General features: G+C 39.0%; 1 protein-coding gene and 1 long non-coding RNA gene across 3 annotated transcripts in view; one reads left to right on the top strand and one right to left on the bottom strand.

The window, feature by feature from the left end:
* stard7 (StAR-related lipid transfer (START) domain containing 7) overlaps positions 1-18,537 on the bottom strand; it is a 42,405-nt gene extending 23,868 nt beyond the window's left edge. The window contains exons 1-2 of the mRNA XM_039769382.1: positions 17,279-18,537; positions 131-336 (exon numbers count right to left, since the gene is read on the bottom strand). Coding sequence (XP_039625316.1) covers positions 131-336; positions 17,279-17,694 — 622 coding nt within the window. The 5' untranslated portion in view covers positions 17,695-18,537. The remainder of the gene's footprint in view (positions 1-130; positions 337-17,278) is intronic.
* LOC120539379 overlaps positions 1-20,425 on the top strand; it is a 115,037-nt gene that overhangs the window by 70,420 nt on the left and 24,192 nt on the right. The gene's annotated exons all lie outside the window — the stretch shown is intronic.

The raw sequence follows: 20,425 nt of genomic DNA, 5'->3' as shown, positions 1-20,425 counted from the left end.
TTTTCATGATTGCAAATTCATCTGTGAAATGAATCATAGTGTCAGCTTTATGAATCGAAACTTGCCTGTTTCACACATCACTATTCATAGTTAACTATGAGGAAAACATCAATGCCAGTAAGGACCTTACCTCGATATTCATACAGATGACTACCTGTGATTGGCCTCCTCCACACAAGGAAGTTTCTTCGATTCATAACCATCTCCCACGGTTGCTCCACAGGCAGGCTAGAGTTGCACTCTTCAAACATAGGTTGGTCAGGCATTTCCAGAACTTGCTGGCCAGTCCTCATAAGCTTGCTCAACCGTTCAATGTTTTTCATGTCTTTTACACATCTGTTAAAAAACAAAACAAAGGCTAGGAGGTAATTTCACAATCAAAAAGGACTTAAGCAACAAAAATGTACCTACAGACATTAAAAGTATTGTCTAATATTTTAGAATACGCACATACAAGCAAAAGGAAACTCCATACATACAGCAATCAAGCTAAGAGCTAACTCTGGTCCTGTGGAGGAGTTAGGCACCAGGACTAAATGAACTGGCACCTTCATGCAGGTAGATTACCAGCTCTCAATCAAGTGCCTGCTTCAGTAATTACATAGAACAAACAAGCAGTAGAAACAAGGCCTGCAACCAATTCTGGAAAGCAGTAAACCTGGTGATCTGTTGTGTACTCATGAACCAATAAAGCAAGTGAAAAAAATTAAAATACCCAAACTGCTATTGGTTGTTAAAATAATTCCTTGTACCTTGTTTGTAAGCCAATGCTGCATTTTTTCATAGGTATGAATGAACTAACGGACATCAAAAGCAAGCTAATGTAAGAATACAATCCCGATGTGACAAATATGAAAAGTTATGCAGCTTACCTTATTTCTATTTTCGAGCAGCCCCAGAACTTCATGACTGTAAACTGGGTTAAACAGGTTTGAAAATGGATGGGTAAAATATAGTAAGAACAAGGCTGCTCACTGGTTTTTCATCTGCCAACTAAGATGTCAGGCACTAAAGTCAACTTTCAGTGAAATGCTAAAGTGATTTTTGTGATGTGAGGCAGTTTCATAGTATTAAAAAAAAACTACAGTAATTTGTACAATTTGTATGGCTCTACACATTGGTGTTTCAGTCTTTTAGTAACTGGTACATCCTTCTACCAGCTAAAAATATTTAAACCTGCCAATAGAACACTGTGAGGTCAAGCAGGCAATAGATCTTAAACAGCCATTGAACAAGCAAGCATCTTCCAGTACAGCAACAGGTATGCATTGTGAAAGCATCATTAAACTAACCTTCAGTCTTATCTCAGAAATTCATGCCAAAAATAGTACAAGCATACAGGAATGCATATGAATAACATGCTTCTGTCATGGTTGATATTTTCCTGTAAACCAGTCCTATGATCCATATAGAAAATTAAGATGTTAGAAAATGTATGTATGGTGTAACATTCAAGTACATGTGGAGTCTTGGTTAACAGATTTGAAAGTTGAAACTTTTTAAAATGTTTTGCTATTTCAGAGTGAGTTATACAGTAAACCCTCATTTACCGCAGTTAATCCGTTCCAGACTCTACCGCGATAAATGAATTTCCGCGAAGTAGGATTCTGTATTTATAAATCGAATATTTTTGCAGTTAGAGCATAGAAAACCTGTTTACGACCTTCTAAATACGCTTTTAACATTATTAGAGCCCTCTAGACATGAAATAACACCCTTTAGTCAAAAGTTTAAACTGTGCTCCATGACAAGACAGAGATGGCAGTTCTTTCTCACAATTAAAAGAATGCCAACATATCTTCCTCTTCAAGGTGCGTGTCAGAGAATGTCAGAGAGAGAGAGAGAAAAGTAAACAATCAAAACTCAATAGGGCTGTTGGACTACCGTGATAAAGCAAGGAAGGGATCAATGTGAAGGTAGCCTTTCAGCATTTTTTAGAGGAGCTTCAGTATCTTCTAAGCAAACAGCCTCTATGCAAACAGCCCCTCTGCTCACACCCCCTCTGCCAGGAGCAGAGAGTGTCAGACAGAGTGAGAGAGACAGAGAAAAGCAAACAATCAAAAATCAATACATGCTGTTAGAGCTTTTAAGTGTACAAAGCAACGCGAGGGAAGTATATCGCATATCATTGAGGAGTTTTGATACGTAATACATGCTATGATTGGGTAGCTTCTCAGCCATCCGCCAATAGCGTCCCTTGTATGAAATCAACTGGGCAAACAAACTGAGGAAGCATGTACCATAAATTAAAACACCCACTGGCGCAGAAATCCACGAACCAGCAAAAAATCAGTGATATATATTTAGATATGCTTACATTTAAAATCCGAGATGAAGTGAAGCCGCGAAAGTCGAAGCGCAATATAGCGAGGGATCACTGTGTTTTTGTTTATTATGGTAATTTATTGTAACAGAAAGTCATATTCAAAAACAAAGGTGAAAACAGAATGCAATTACAGGAATTAGTAGACTACATTAAAAATATAGTAGGTTTTAACAGTATTTTACAATATTGTATAGTTAAAAATGGAGCCCAAATAGGCTTGTGATGGCTCAACAGCTTTCACAGATAGCAGAATACAATTCAAGTGATGGAGAAATGGCATTGATTGATATCCTATTGTTAGAGGTTGGTTGTGAAGGGCCTGTGACTAACTGTAGTTTGTTTTTTTAAACACATTTTTTGAAAGATGTGCCCAAAGAATAGCTAAAATATGTTAAAGTGTCAAGGTAAAATTGATGGCTGCTTCAGTCCATTATGGAGAGCAGGTCTGGAGTTTTGCCCATAAGTTACAGTATCAGAGAAATATTGAATCTTTATAATATGCAGATTTGGGGATGTTTTTAATGTAACATAGTGTGTACATAACTGTTCATGTAATGCAGAACGTTGAATGAGCTTGTGTAGCAGAGGTTCATGCACACCAGGCCTGGTGTTTGACTACCTCGTCTTGTGGATCCTTTTTGCCATCAGAAGCAGCTGTTGGATGAGTAAAAGGAAAATATACAAAATAGATAAGTTGGAGTGAACTCTCTTAAAGAAAATTTCAAACACTAAATACAGTCAAATGAAAAAAAGTCTGGGAACCCCTCTCAGCCTCCATAATAATTTACTTTAAACAAAAAAAGATAACACTGGTATGTCTTTCATTTCCTTGGAACATCCGAGTACTGGGGTGTTTGCTGAAAAAAGATTTTTAGTGAAGCAGTATTTAGATGTATGAAATTAAATCAAATGTGAAAAACTGGCCGTGCAAAAATTTGGGTCCCCTTGTAATTTTCCTGATTTGAATGCATGTAACTGCTCAATACTGATTACAGTAACCCCATAGTCGATCGCGGGGGTTGCGTTCCAGACCCCACCACGATAGGTGAAAATCCGCAAAGTAGAAACCATATGTTTGTATGGTTTTTTTTTATATATTTTAAGCCCTTATAAACTCTCCCACACTGTTTATAAATATTCCCCACAAAGTTAAACAGCATAAACCCTTTGCATTCTCTTAGATATTAGGTAAGATTCACTGAAATTATGTCTGTAAACACACTGTTTATATACAGTAAAACCTAAATATTATTTTAAAGATATTGAGTGTCTCCGAAATTACATATGTTACCAGCAATAAATATGTACAATGCAAGAAAAACTGTATTCAGTAAATGTGTGTACAGTGACACTAAACGTACGTACATGTACTAAGTACTGTAAGTAGAAAATAAATTATGGTTACTCACCAACAATGACACGATGACTTGTCCGATAACGATGAGTTTAATTTTACTGCACAACAAAGGAGAGCGTTACAGCCCTTAAAGGAGCCACTTCAGGCAACTGTGTAGCACCGCCGTTATTCTTCTTCAATCCAAACCCCTAAAGCAGATTCCATCCCGACTACTGCCTTATTACATCCACTTACAACTCGTTTTGCACCCTGGTTAAAAGGACACTGCGGCCGTAGATCTTATATTCCTTTCCTACTTTTTAAATAAAAAGAATCATAGCCTCATTGATGCTGTAATGGCGTCCTACAGTGGTGTAGCTTTTCCCTTCCTTCAACAAATCCAAAACGTTTACCTTTCGGCAATCGTTAACATCTTCCGTTGGCGCGTGGGCACAGACCCTGAAGCAGTAGCAGGAGCAGATCATTTTGGAGCCTTAATGAAGGGCTTGACTATGCACAAAGATAAACACAAAAGAGCACAAAAGTTAACTCTTTACACAGCGAAATACGTTGATGCTGAATGAGCGAGATGAGACTTCCTGGTTAACATCGCATTCAGCACACAGGAACTTAACTGCATGCTCTGATTGGTTAGCTTCTCAGCCATCCGCCAATAGCGTCCCTTGTATAAAATCAACTGGGCAAACCAACTGAGGAAGCATGTACAGGAAGTAAAAAGACCCATTGTCCGCAGAACCCGCGAAGCAGCGAAAAATCAGCGCTATATATTTAGTTATGCTTACATATAAAATCCGCAATAGAGTGAAGCCGTGAAAGTCGAAGTGCGATATAGCGAGGGATTACTGTACTTGCAACACCAAATTGGTTGGATTAGCTCGTTAACCCTTCAACTTCATAAAGAGGTGTGTCCAATCATGAGAAAAGGTATTTAAGGTGGTCAATTGCAAGTTGTGCTTCCCTTTGATTCTCCACTGAAGAGTGACAGCATGGGTTCATCAAAGCAACTCTCAAAAGATTTGAAAAACAAATATTGTTTAGTATCATGGCTTAGGGGAAGGCTACAAAAAGCTATCTCAGAGGTTTAAACTGTCAGTTTCAACTGTAAGAAATGTAATCAGGAAATGGAAGGCCACAGGCACAGTTGCTGTTGAACCCAGGTCTGGCAGCCAAGAAAAATAAAGGAGCGGCATATGCGCAGGATTGTGAGAATGGTTACAGACAAACCACAGATCACCTCCAAAGCCCTGCAAGAACATCTTGCTGTAGATGGTGTATCTGTACATCGTTCTACAATTCAGAGCAATTTGCATAAAGAATATCTGTATGGCAGGGTGATGAGAAAGAAGCCCTTTCTGCATTCACACCACAAACAGTCGCTTGTTGTATCGCTCATTTAGACAAGACAGATTCATTTTGGAACAAAGTGCTTTGGACTGATGAGACAAAAATGTAGTTATTTGGAAATAACAAAAAGCACTTTGGATGGCGGAAGAAGAACACCACATTCCAAGAAAAACACCTGCTACCTACTGTCAAATTTGGTGGAGGTTCCATCATGCTGTGGGGCTATGTGGTTAGTTCAGGGACTGAGGCCCTTGTTAAAGTCGAGGGTCGGATGAATTCAACCCAATATCATCAAATTCTTTAGGGTAATGTTCAAGCATCAGTCACAAAGTTGAAGTTACGCAGGGGTTGGACATTCCAACAAGACAATGACCCAAAACACAGTTCAAAATCTACAAAGGCATTCATGCAGAGGGAGAAGAACAATGTTCTGGAATGACCGTCACAGTCCCCTGACTTGCATATCATCGAAAATCTATGGGATGATTTGAAGCAGGCTGTCCATGCTTGGCAGCCATCAAATTTAACTGAACTGGAGAGATTTTGTATGGAAGAATGGTCAAAAATATCTCCATCCAGAATCCAGACACTCAAAGGCTATAGGAGGTGTATAGAGGCTGTTATATTTCAAAAGGAGGCTCAACTAAGTATTGATGTAATATCTCTGTTGGGGTGCCCAAATTTATGCACCTGTCTAATTTTATTATGATGCATATTGCATATTTTCTGTTAATCCAATAAACTTAATGTTACTGCTGAAGTACTACTGTTTCCATAAGACAGGGGTGCCCAATACGTTGACCGTGATCAACCAGTAGATCGGAAAAGTAGTGCAGGTAGATTGCGTTGCATTCAAAATTTTTTTTTTTTTAAAATGTTAGTCTATCATATATCCTGCCTATGGCATTTGCCACTTGATTGACATACAGGGTGGCCAGTCTGAGATCTCTTTTCTTCTAACACACTGGTCATCCCGCACGCATGATTAAACGCAAAGGCAGACACACCAAAGCCTCATTCCAGGTGAGTCACTCGGTCATTAAGCATAAGAAGTCCTTCCAAGATGGTGAGATGATGCCTTCGTTGAGGCAGATGGCTAGGGAGAAATTCCTGCTGAGATTTCAAAAACCCTGGATGGAGAAAAAGGAGTTTCTCCTTGTCATTAAACATGCAGAATACAAACAACTTAATGATGATCAATGGCTGCTAGACTTGCCATTTTTTTTTCCCCCGATCTGACCAACATGTTGAATGAGTTAATTTACAGCTGCAAGGAAAACCATGGTCAATATAATTATCTCAGTTAATGCTTTCAAACGAAAAATGCAACATCTGTCCTCAAAGCTGCAGCGCCTTGATTTGGGGAACATCCAAAACCTCACGTCAGAGCTGGAGACGCATTGGAAGGCATGTGCGCAATTTGACAGCATACGCTACACAGAGAAGATCGAAAATTGTCTGTCAGACTTTATCTAATAGAAAAAAAGTAATGATTCGAGTGTTGCCCAATGTATTGGAGTAAGAGTAGCATTTCTACTTCACAAATGTACTGAAGTGAAAGGCATGGTGCAGTAAAACTACTCTTAGAAGTACAATTTTTTAAAAAAGTTACTGAAGTAAATGTAACTTGTTACTACCCACCTCTGATACTCTCACTCTCTCATACACACATTTTATTATCTATACTAATAAAAGGCAAAGCCCTCACTGACTGACTGACTGATCACTAATTCTCCAACTTCCCGTGTAGGTAGAAGGCTGAAATTTGGCAGGCTCATTCCTTACAAAAGTTGGGCAGGTTTCATTTCGAAATTCTATGCATAATGGTCATAACTAGAAGCTATTTTCCCCATTTACTGTAATGGAGTTGAGCTCGAAAGCCGTGGGGGGCGGAGTTTCGTGTGACATCATCACGCCTCTCATGTAATCACGCATTACGTAGAAAACCAGGAAGAGCTACAAAAAGCACTGAAGAAAACATGCATTATATAATTAAGAAGGCAGTGAAACAATTAGAAGCAAGCGAGTGACATATAAAACCATATTCAGCAGCTCACGTGAACTGACACAGTACGCAGACAAAAAGCAACAGTTCCAAAGAGTGCTGAACAAAAACCAAATTACACTGCTACGCTCAAATAGACAAACCACACGCCGTGGCGCAATAGTAGAGCCTTCGACTCTAGCGCCGACGTTCGATTCCCGAGAGGGGATGCACTAAGTATGTACGTGCGCTTCTCAAATCATTTTACCTTCGCATCCCCTTGGTTTGAGAGGTATGAAAAAATATGCGGTTAACACAGAAAGACAGATCACCAATTGAAGCTTTATGAATAATGGATACTTTATTCGCGATCAATGATTGTTTTGGTAAAGCCATACTCAGTGTATTCATTAGATGAACGGTAAAAAAGTAAGAGCAAGGGGAGGGTAACTTATTGAGGCACACAGGCAAAACCACAATAGCACGCGGGCTCGATGTACTGTAGTGCGCGTCAACTCGATCTGAATTGCGATCACATTCGAAAAAATATTTCTTTTCAAGTTCTATTTAGTCCATATGTGTCAAACTCAAGGCCCACGGGCCACATCCGGCCAGCGTGTAATTATATCGCCCCGAGATCATTTTATATACTGTATTATTGTTATTAATGGCCCAGGGATATGAAGCGCTGGTAACACAATAAACTACAGATCCCATAATGCAGCGCTTCAGCTGCCTTGCCAACACTTACCGCGTTAATCAAGTCTAGCTTATGATGCTGCAAGTTATTGCGAAGCTAGCCCACACGATGCCAAAGAGAAAAGGTGATTCTGAACATAGAGCCTTTAAAAACCGATGGGAGGCTGAGTATATGTTTACTGACATTGCCGGTAAACCCGTGTGTCTCATTTGTGGAGCTAATGTGGCTGTAATTACAGAATTTAATCTAAGACGGCACTATGAGACAAAACATCAAGATAACCTGAAAGACCTGAATGCAATGCACAAGATACAGAAAGCAGAAGAGTTAAAGAAGAATCTGACACTTCAGCAGACGTTTTTACCCATACAAAATCACAAAGTGATTTCAAGTGAAGCTACTTTTATGGGAGACACAAATGCACCAGTGCAACTTGCCCCACTTTCCTTGTTGCCAAGTGATGTTGAACCAAGTCGCACAACGGTGTTCCCAAATCGCACTTTGCTGATGAACTGCGCGCACTGCTCACTGAGTTCGCGCGGCGCTTTGGTGACTTTGAAGAACAAAAAAAGAATTTTGAGTTGTTTTGCAACCCATTTGCTGTCGATGTGGAAACTGCACCTGTGCAGATTCAGATGGAGGTGATTGAGCTGCAGTGTAATGGCACACTGAAGGCAAAGTACGATACTGCAGGGCCCGCACAGTTTATTCACTCCATTCCCGCACAAATGCTCCAGCTCCGTCTACATGTGGCTCGAACCTTGTGCATGTTTGGTACCACATATCTGTGTGGGAAGCTCTTCTCAGTGATAAAGACTAACAAAACAGCACACAGGATTCGCCTCACTGATGAGCACCTGCAGTCCATCCTGAGAATCTCCACAACACAGAACCTCACACCAAACATAAACGAACTTGTTGCCAAAAAAAGATGCCAGGCGTCCAGCTCTGATAAAATGACATAAGAGCAAAGACAACTGAATGATTTGATTTGTTATTGCTGAAAAGAACAAATTTTATTTATATTTCCAGGTTGTGTTATGCACCATGTTCATATTTGAATTTGTATAATTTTGACAGGATATATTTTTAGGGAGAGCAAAATATTATATATTATTTAAGGTTTGAGTTGATTTATTCCGGAATAATATTCTGTCGACTAAATAAAAATTCCTTCTATTTAAAATTTAAATAGAACTTGAACAGAAACGATAGTTCATAATATCCACGCAGACTTGCACGTAAGAGCAGGAGTCCTCGGTTTTAACAAACAGCGTATTGCACTGATACGAAATAGCCTGCCCATTTAATTATTTAGGAATGGATAAATAAATTAAGATTTTGTACAAATAATGTTTTTCATTTTTCTTCCTTCATGGATTCTGCCACCCCCAGCAACAGTTGCTCGCACCCCAAAGACTGTATATAGGTGTATATATGTGTGTGTGTGTGTGTACAGTGGTGTGAAAAACTATTTGCCCCCTTCCTGATTTCTTATTCTTTTGCATGTTTGTCACACAAAATGTTTCTGATCATCAAACACATTTAACCATTAGTCAAATATAATACAAGTAAACACAAAATGCAGTTTTGTATATATATATATATATATATATATATATATATATATATATATATGACAGAAACACTCATAACAGTGACAAAACAATTACATTGACAATCATGTTGCGTTATTTTCAAAATTCTTTTTCATTACTTCTTTAACACACTACTTCTCCGCTGCGAAGTAACGGGTATTTTGCTAGTGTGTGTATATACAGTATATATATATATATATATATATATATATATATATATATATATATATATATATATATATATATATATATATATATATATATAGTCACAGGCGGCTGGGGTTGGAGCCCAGCCGGGACGCAGAAGGACGGAGGAGGGCTTGTGCCTCCTCCAGACCGTGAGGGGGCAACAGCCCTGGTTGTATTGGGGGCCACGGGTAGAGGGCTTGGAAGCCCAGCCCTGTAGGGGCCCGTGGCCACCGCCAGGCGGTGCCCCAGTGCCTGAAGAAACCTGGAGCCCAGCACTTCCGCCACACCAGGAAGTGCTTGGAGGAAGAGGACCTGGAACACCCGGAGGACTTCCGGCTACACAGTTGGTGCTTCCGCCACACGGGGGTGTGTCGACAGAGGCTCCTCAGAAAACACCTGTAGCCCATCCGGGCGTACATAAAAGGGGCCGCCTCCCTCCAGTCGAGGGCAAGAGTCGGGTGGAAGTGGACGGAGCTCGGAGGAGAGGAGTGGAGGCGGTCTGAGGTCTGTGCAAGGCATTGTAGTGCGGCCAGGACTGTAAGGGGTGATTGGTGCTGCGGCACTGGGTTTGTGCACTTTCTGTAAATAGAGACTTTGTAAATAAACACGTGTGTGGTGAACCAACATGTCTGCCTGTCTGTGTCCGGGCTGTACCCACTATATTATATATATATATATATATATATATATATACATACAGTATATATATATATATACATACAGTATATATATATATATACATACAGTATATATATATATATATATATATATATATATATATATATATAAATATATATATATATAAATAAATATATATATATATATAAATAAATATATATATATATATAAATAAATATATATATATATATATATATATAAATAAATATATATATATATATATAAATATATAAATAAATAAAATATATATTATTATTATTTTACATACATACATACACATACTCCGTCTTGTGGTTTTGCGACAAGACGCTTTACGTTGTTGCGACATGCTCTACGCTAGTTAACTCGTGAGTGCTTAAAGATGGAGACGCAAGAGGTTAAAGATGAATGCCCTGAGTCGCAAAAAAACTGAAACTGCTATGCAGGCAGCAGCCCAAGAAGTACTTTTACCGAAACGTGGGGGTACGTCAGTGATTTGGTTGCATTTTGGCTTCAAGAGCTCTGACACGGAGCAGAAGACAGTCATGTGCAAACTCTGCCAAAAGACTGTTTCCGCGCCCGACGCTAACACAACAAACCTCTTTTACCACTTGAAGAAGGTCCACGAAAAAAAATACGGGAGAATCAAAGAAATGCGACGTAAAGAAAGTTGTGAAACAGCCTGGGCAAGTGGCGAGAAAAAATATAGCCAGCCTAAAATTAAAGAGTCTTTCATAAAAAGCACATCATATGAAAAAACGTCCCAGCGCCATAAAGAAATCACATGTGCCATCTTGCATTACATTTGTAAAGGCATGACCCCCGTGTATGCAGTTGAGAAGGGTAGCTTCCGAGACCTCGTCAAAGTCCTTGACCCGAGGTACGTTAAGCCCAGTCGTAAGCACTTCAGTAAAGTCGAGTTGCCTCGCTTATATAACGCATGCCGGGCCCAAGTAGAGAAGGATGTTCGCAGTGTGGTCCATTATGCCTTGACAACTGACCTGTAGACGAGCAGAGCTACGCAGCCCTACATGAGCGTAACCATCCATTACATCAGCAAAGACTGGATCCTCTGTGCTCGCTGTTTACAGACTGCGTACTTTCCAGATGACCACACGGGAGCCATGTTAGCCCAAGGTGCGTTACTCGTGCAGTAATTTGTATGAGGTACTTTTAGTTTACTGTTCTGTCATTTTCCTGCGGTGGGTTGGCACCCTGCCCAGGATTGGTTCCTGCCTTGTGCCCTGTGTTGGCTGGGATTGGCTCCAGCAGACCCCCGTGACCCTGTATTCGGATTCAGCGGGTTAGAAAATGGATGGATGGATGGATGGATGTTCTGTCATTTTTACTGTAGTAATTCTGAGAAAGACCCCCTAATAAAGTATTTATCTATCTATAAATTTGACAGAGACATTTTTTCTACTTTTACAAAGTAGCCTTTTATGTTTGCACTTTTATTCATGGCTAATGCCTTAAACAGTGTTATGTTCAACTCTGATATTTACTTTTGATACTTTATTTTGGTTTGCAAACTTTGCACTACAAGGTTGAAAAATGTTTTGTGTTTATTTTTTATAATTGAGTGCTTTTCTGCTCAGAAACTTGAAATGGTTGTGCACTTTAATTTTATTTTTTTTTTTAAATAAAGTTTATTTTGATAATACTATTTAAATAACTATGATGTGGATAAAAAAAATGTGAAGGGTACTGTAGCTCTACCTCCACCACATCTGTTGTCAGTTGATACATTTATATTGCTAAACTAAAATGTATTTTTCTCATTTGTGACAGTTCAGTTAAATGTCACTTCAAAATAAAGTTGCAAAAAAAAGTATGCAATGATATTTTTGTCAATCTTTTCAGAAAATAACTGAAAACGTACTTTATTGTGGGTGGTATATTGTGATATATATCATTATTGTGATATAAAATAATCCATATCGTGATATATGATTTTTCCATATCGCCCAGCACTAATATATATATATATATATATATATATATATATACACACACACACACACACACTCACCTAAAGGATTATTAGGAACACCTGTTCAATTTCTCATTAATGCAATTATCTAATCAACCAATCACATGGCAGTTGCTTCAATGCATTTAGGGGTGTGGTCCTGGTCAAGATAATCTCCTGAACTCCAAACTGAATGTCAGAATGGGAAAGAAAGGTGATTTAAGCAATTTTGAGCATGGCATGGTTGTTGGTGCCAGACGGGCCGGTCTGAATATTTCACAATCTGCTCAGTTACTGGGATTTTCACGCACAACCATTTCTAGGGTTTACAAAGAATGGTGTGAAAAGGGAAAAACATCCAGTATATACCGTTGTCTGCTATGAAAATAAAAGGTGAAGCAGGTGATATTTTCTCTTGGGTATATTACTCCACTAACAGATACTTTATAAACATACAAACCACTGTTTTTAACTGACAGAAATATATAATCACAACTGGAATCCCTATGAAATGTTTTCTAACTAATAAATATGCAATGAAAAAATTAAACTATTAAAAACCACACGTGATGACTATGTACAAGAACATCTTTTAAAGATTCCAAATAATGCAAGCCAGGCCCCTCAACACAGCAAAAAAAGAATCTTCCAGAGTGCTTGTGCACTGCTTATCAGATTAGGAAAGAATTACTCTACCTCTTATCTGATTAGTTGGTGGAAGCATCTGCTAATGGACTAGGACTAAGGTACTGTAAAAATAGCCCCACCAGCCAATTAACTGGTTTAATGTCTTTTCTGAATAAAATTTAAGTCACTGCACGATATAAACAGTACTACTACTACTACTACAAATGAATACTACTAAATTAATCATGCATTTATTTAAAAACCTTGGCATAACCAGTAATGTTTCCCTTGATAAATTAAGCTGAAAGAAGGGACAGTCAAACAGTGATGCAAATCCTAATTCCCAAGATGCTTTAACTAAAGGGCCAGGATTTTTTATTTTGCTGCAATTGCACCATGCACAGTTATCATTCACATCCTTCCCCCAAAAAAAAACCAAAAAATAAAACATATATGTTTGTACAGTCTTGCTGGTCCTAAATAGGGCTAATGGGTGTTTACCTGTTAGCAGGCTGAACCAAAGGCACCAGATTTTGGGGTTACTCTTACTGACTGATCCCTGTGTTTGAAAATTGAGTTCTGTTCATGTTCTTGGCATTGAGTTGAATCCATTAAACGTGTGTTTAAAACTTATTGAACAATTTGCTATTACTTCATCTTGTCATTATTTTCATAAAGGTGTGAAGATTTTTCTGCCTCCACTACCACTTTTCCTTTTGCAATTTAGTATATATGTGCCATCTTAGTAAGTTTAGATTGATTAGTCATTTTTGTGAAAGTTCCTCATTTTGACAATCTGTGTAGATATGAGCCAATATATGGGATTTTTTAGATAAGGAATACAAAGGTTTTGAAGGAATGTACTGTAGCGGTTTAAGGTAAGAAGAACAAGTTCTGAGGTAAGGTAGTTATACTCACTAATCAGTGGCAGAAAGTTACATAGTACATGCAAACAGAAATATCATTGTACTCTATACACATGATGACAACAACCCTCTAAACCTATAAGTATATTCAGTCAACATATCTGGCCATTGTACCGCTTGTGAATGGAGAGGCTATTATTTTGATTTCAATGAGCTTCCATACTCACATCAGAAGTTCACAGCCAAATTCAATGTGGCTAAAACGAGAGCCAGCATTTACAAATGACAGATTAAAACTTTCATCCTGAAAACTTACCCACTAAAAATAAAGGAGTGGATGTTACCCTAGGTACAGAGTTAAAAACATTAGAATCTTGTTTAAGTATAAAGATGGTGGATATTGTAATAAACAAATAAACAAATGGTGCGAAAAGATGCAAAGAAGTTGCAAAAAAAAAAAAAAAAAAAGTTTTGTATAGGGCTTGTATGGTTGTTTTTTTAGCCTTAGCATAACGCCGGATCTGCGGCCCCGCTTCTGCTTTCTTTCCCTCCTCCGTCTGCATAGTCCCCTAGACCCGACAACAATCCATGGTGAGCCCCCTGGTCTCGCTATGTTGTCTGGGATGTTATGCGTGTGATGAAAAACACTCGAAACAGATGTCTGGCTCTGGACACCGATGTCTATAAGGATCTGATGGGTGTAGCGGATGTTCGCCGAGCCGATCGTGAACAAACAAGCAAAAAAAAAAAAAGTACAAAAACAACAAAAAAGTGCACTGAAAAGGAGAGCCCTGAGCCACTGTGACCATGCTCTCCGCCATGCTCCTAGCTTAATCTAGCCTACTTCTGGTAAGCTAGGCACTTTTTATAACTTTTTGTACATTAGAAAAATTATCGGTGTTTTTGGTAAATTATGCACATCATACAACCCTTTTTTATTATGAAAAGGTTAAGTAAGTGTTGCAGTGGGAGGTTCGGAACACATTATGGGTTAGCCTTCGCGAGCGAATTAAGTTCGTAAGTCAAGGGTCTACTGTATTGTGTATTTAAGTTAATCAAATTTATAATGAGTCTCCGGAAATCCACCTGCCGATGTACTGTATTTGCGTATATAGTTTCAAAACAAAAGTTTCATTTTACCAAACTTCTCCGCAATCACTTCCTGGTTTCCATCAAAAATGCCGGCAGTCTCAAATTAATGCCGATAAACATGATAAATATACCCGAAGAGACACTTTTAAGGAAATTTAGAAAATTTTGTTTGGAGAAGGGGGTTGGCTTAAATACATCGGCAAATACATGTAATTTAGTAGGTAGAGAGGGGGGTTGGCTAATATACCGAGTCGGCTTATATTCCGGGATCTACGGTACTAGGAGCAACATCTGTTCATAAAAACAATATGCAGAACCTTTTCAAGGAACATAAAAAATGTATTGTTTTGTGGACATCCCTGGTAGGGTTCTTTTCAAGTTAAGCCTTATCTTCATGTTTGCATGTTGGTTCACGCTTGACTGCTCCTCAGAAAGCACCCCTGGAACTTCCTGGACTTGCCTCCAATTTACTGATCACTGAAAATAATTTTCTAAGCTTTTCTTAATGAGAGATTTTTTTGTTGACTGTTTTAAGTTAATATAGAGCCCTACCCTACTGATTTGAGCCCAGAAAGGACCCAGTCACGTTGTAAACATGACAAACTTAAACTTGTTTAAGTTCAGACACAGGGTTATTAAAACTGTGCACCAACCCAAAGAGAGCTCTATGTTGAAGAAATGGACATGTACCTTTAAACACTCTCAAACTTAAAGCATGGAAAGTAAATTTAGCAAGAAGGTTTAAATTTCTCAGTTGAATCGGAAGCATCCAAGTATTTCAAAGAATGAGCTGGAGAAAAGAAAGTTTAGTTTACCCAGTCCAACATGGTACCACTGCAGTCTTTAGCAAGATATATTCAAACAGGATTCCTATCATGACTAGCACAAAAACCCTATTTATGAATACAGCACCACATTTACATCATGAACATCAGTTAAGCAAAAATGTAGTTAATTGGGGTAGCAAATGCATAAAAGGTAAATATTTTTAGTCATTACATATAAGAATTAAAAACATAATTATTAAACACACACCTTAAAATGGCTGTGTAAATGCAAGTTTTTCTTTGTTCAATTGCACATCCCTAAGACATGTGTGTTAGGTTAGCTGGCTGCACAAATTTGGATGAATACAGTAAGTGTTCATGCACATTTATGAGTGTGCTCTACAATTGACTGAAGTCCTCTCTAGGGTTAATTCTTGTAGGTTTTTGCCCACACCAATTGACCCTCACTGGTTAAACAGATAAAGAAAATAAATGGATGTATAGAGAGTAACTTCAGCACTATTAAGTCTAGGGAATGTATATAGCACTGACATAAAAAAAATTCATGAGCAGCATGTGATATCGACAAGCAGTAAACCGAAATGTCAAAAGGGTCTATTCAATGAAAACAAGCACTACTCTGAAATATACAAGAAAGGGGAGTTATCACTATAACATATTCAATTTTGTCCTGACATTGAGGAAGCTCGTTAGAATATGTAAATAGTGTACACTCCTCTTTTAACACACAAAGATATAATAGAACTATTTTAGACTTTATACTTTAAATATATCATTTTCATTTAATAAGCAATGTACAGAAGCAATTAAAGAGAAGTAAAATGTTAGATTATATTATTAAAAACTGTTGAATTTATATCAAGGGATGTTATGAGTAAACTTTATAAAGCACTACTAAGACTGGGTTCTTGTGTGCAGTTCTAGTCACCACATAACAGAGCTTGAAGTTGTGCAGAGGAGAGCAATCAAGTGTATCCCAGGATATGTCCTACTCTCACAGTCTCAAGAGAATTTAAACTATTTAGACACAAGCAGAAGGTGCTTCATGGGAACATTATCCAGGTATTTAAAATCCTCAAAGGCGCTAACAAATCCAGCAACATTCTTTCAACTTAAGGGTTAATCATGTACTCAAGGACATTAATGGAAATTAAGGGAAAGTGCATTTAAGACTGAAGCCAGGAAGCCCACTTTACACATAGAGTTCTGGGACTCTGAAAAAAACTACTGAAACATGTAGTTGAAGAATAAACCTTGACAGCCTTTATGAAGAATCTCGATGAGATATACAGCTTAACTATTAGCTAAACAAGAGGAGTCGATGGACTGAATGGTCCCCTCTCCTTTTACAGATTTATGTTTCTTAAATACTAAAAACAGAAATACAATATCCATCCATCTACTAAGATCACTATATTCTGAGCAGGATCGTAGGGGAGCTGGTACCAAGGCAGGTACAATCCTTGGACAGGATCCATTGCAGGCTAAACTATTACTCCTTATGACTATGTATCTAAAATAATACAATATTACATATGCAGTGTATTTAGGCATGCTTCATGAAAGTAAAACTTTTAATTAAACCTGATGTGCAGTATCAATAATGCATAGTAAAAAAGAAAATAACTGTATGCAGTTCAACACAACTCATCCCCCTCTTCGCATCTAGTAACTGCAAAAAGGGACACTTGCAATATTTGAAATCTACACAACTGGGGTAACTAGTTCAATGGCCCTACAATTTTCTACATAATAAAACACTTAGTTTAAAACCCTACCTCTGCAGTTCTTCATCCTGGATTCTGTCTTCTTCCCACATAAAGACGCCAGCCAAAGCTGCCACAAGCTTGCAGGTCCTGGAATGCCTGTTCTGAAATTTTCTCCACAGACTACTCACTAGACTACGCCTTGAGCGCTCAGAGTACAAGCTGCTGTAGAGTTCGCAGATCTGGTAAGCACGTCGTACTCTTTGTCCAGTAACATAACTACACTGACTGGCTAGGATTGATACCATTGCCTTTCGTTTTTCGCTCCCAACTCCTAAGCCTTTCTTCAACCAAAAAAGGGCAGTCTCCATCTTTTTGACCAGCCACCCACCCTCTACCCTTATAGGAGGAAAGCCACTGGCCAAGCGGACCGAGCTGAAGCAAGAATACAGCCCTGGTATAGGTTTTCTCTGCAAACACTGCATCATCTTTTTAAATTTATGTGGCTTTCCAAATTATTCTATACCTTTAAACAAGTATTCAACCAAATGGAAAAATTGCCATAAACAATTTACCCAAATCTGAATTAGGTGTTAGACGACCATCACGCACTGTACAACTAAGCACTCGTCAATAATAAATGTTCACCCTTTAATATAACAAGGTTTGGGGAAGTACCCAGCTGTTGTCTTCGGCATTCCTTGCAAATAAACGGTTAGTGGTATTTCTGTCAATGCAAAGAACAGTGATTAACATGCGCTAATGCTATAAGGACCTTAATGGTTCTTGATCGCACCCTGTCACATTACACTTCCCACTATGCCTGCTTGCTCCCTTTGCCAGTCGTTCCCGCCACTCGTCAAGGTGCCAAGGACAAGCAATCATTAGCCTTATCTCTATCTCTACACCGTTGGGCGAAAAGCAGAAGCATACAAAGGAAATTTTATGCGACTTATCTCCAATGGTGACAGCATCACACCCGTAACGTACGATTAAAAACTTAATGCCCAGTATATGCACAACAAAACGATGAAATCAAAACGTGCAAGTACAGTACCAAGCCTCACTTTTAAGCACAGTTTATCATTTCCCTAAAATATATCATGGTTAATATCACAGTCTTCTACTTCCTGTCACCTACTGCAAAAACCAAAACTTTTAAAAGAAGCGGTTCTTGCCACACCGTTTCCCTTAATGCTATGCTAAAGCAAAATTCTGACTTTCTTCCCCCTAAGCAGCCCCCTACGATGCCCTGACCCCAAAGTCTCCCTTGCAACTTCCCTTTCTCAGTCTACAAGACCCACATGTCCCTTGCAGCTACAACCGACCCATCGACACGCCCCGCACCCTGTTATCCAGCCAAGGAGAAGCTATAAGGTCCCGGATATCCAGCCCATTTCACTCCAGATCGTTATGTGATTGGTCAGTTTGCTTCTATAGCCCGCCTCTCTCTGAGACACAAGTTCAGGTGAGGCTTATGGCGTCGCTTCGCTTTGAGTACGTCACGTGGCGTTAAAGTCTTATCTGTCAAGGAGAGTCTGTCTGGACGTTTGCCTGCAAGCAGACTTCTACGCTGTTGTATTGTAGAAATGTTTGTATGTTTTCCGATTATCAGGATATCCTGATTAATCCTGTTTTTCGTTACCTTACGTTAGATAAAAGCGGTCAATGTGCGTACCCACTGGCAAGTGCATGTTTTTCTTGACTTAATAAGCACTGTAACATGCACCTATCTGAACGCCATTCTTGTATCCTTTTGACAGGATTTAAAAACGCATTATTAAATACTACGAAACCATGCTGTCAGAAGGGCAGTGGGAGTCAGAATTGTGCAATTGTGATAATATACTAGACACAGTGGTTAACTATGCAGTTTACACTTATATTTTGCCTGGATCTCTGAATCCCAGTGTTAGCTGCGTCCTTCCCACGGTTTGTTGTCAGTATATCCCAAAAACTTGTTTAATTGTTAAGTTCAGTTCTTCAAGTACTTATGAGGAGCTCCAGGGGCTAGCCTGCAAGTTGCCATCTGCGCCTGTCAATTAAATCTACCTAAAGAACGGTGGTGGAATTCAAACGTCTGCCGTTTAAAGCTATCCATACCCGACAAGGGCCATGCAAGTTACTGGTCAGAAACACTATAAAGACACGGCAATATTAATGGAAGCAGTTCAATAAAATTAAACGTTTCAACGGTATTAAGGCAAATGAGGATTTTTTTTTGCCTTTTTTCAAGAATCTGTCTCCCACTGGGATTGCTACTGACCTCCACCATTTACCTAATAGTATCTCCTTGTAACTCTTTTGAGAGTCTATCTACTTGGGAAACCTGGTCACCACGCGCTTGGCTACCTACAATCATGCACATATATAGCAGAGGCGTCCGTTAAGAACGCCCTGCCGAGGACCACTCTTTTCACCCAAAAGCAAGAAACATGACTTCTCACTCTATATTTCGACAAGAAAGAAGAGACGAGATAAGGCCATTTGGAGATACCTGCATGGTATTAGCGTCGCCTTCTTTGCTGACCCAGTGTAAATCCGAAACTGAAGGGCGTAATTATTACGGTATTTTGAAACCAAAAATGTCGTGCTAAGAGCTTTCTTGGTTATTGGTATAGATGCCGGGAAAGGCTTCTAAAGTAAAAAGTCCTCGTTTGTGAGTGGTTTCCAAAGAAATCCACCACGTACCGTATTTCAGTCTATAACGGATTTGAATGTCTTGCAGAGGCCCCGCATATTTGCATGATGAGCTGACGGTGACAAAAGAATCTCCTATCGCGGGGCCTGGGGCGATTGCCCTAGTCGCCACCCCCAAAGGCCGCCTCTGTATATAGGTAGATGCCGCATTCACTGTGCTGCCCAGTCTACACGATACGTCAGTACGTCCACCCTACTGCGAGTGGCAAGAGTGCCATTTAAACTAATACAGGTAGACGTGGAAACCGGGTTTTCTGATGGAAAAAAACAACAACGTTTAACGCTCATGTATTACTGTAATCCTATTCTATCTGTCATCCCACAAAAACTTATCACTTACAATTTCTTCAAAATTCTGGATAATAACCTGCTGTTCTAAATCCACTGAACATATTACACCTGTTCTCTCTCAAATTCACTGGCTCCCTGTTAACTACAGAATACAATACTAAATGGTGCTCTTAACATTTAAAGCTCTCCACAACCTTACTGATCTCCTACAGACTGACACTCATCTCA

This window comes from Polypterus senegalus, chromosome 11, assembly GCF_016835505.1.
Source record: "Polypterus senegalus isolate Bchr_013 chromosome 11, ASM1683550v1, whole genome shotgun sequence".
Classification (NCBI taxonomy): domain Eukaryota; kingdom Metazoa; phylum Chordata; class Cladistia; order Polypteriformes; family Polypteridae; genus Polypterus; species Polypterus senegalus.
Note: the sequence above shows the minus strand (reverse complement) of the source record. Positions and strands in the feature narration are given on the sequence as shown.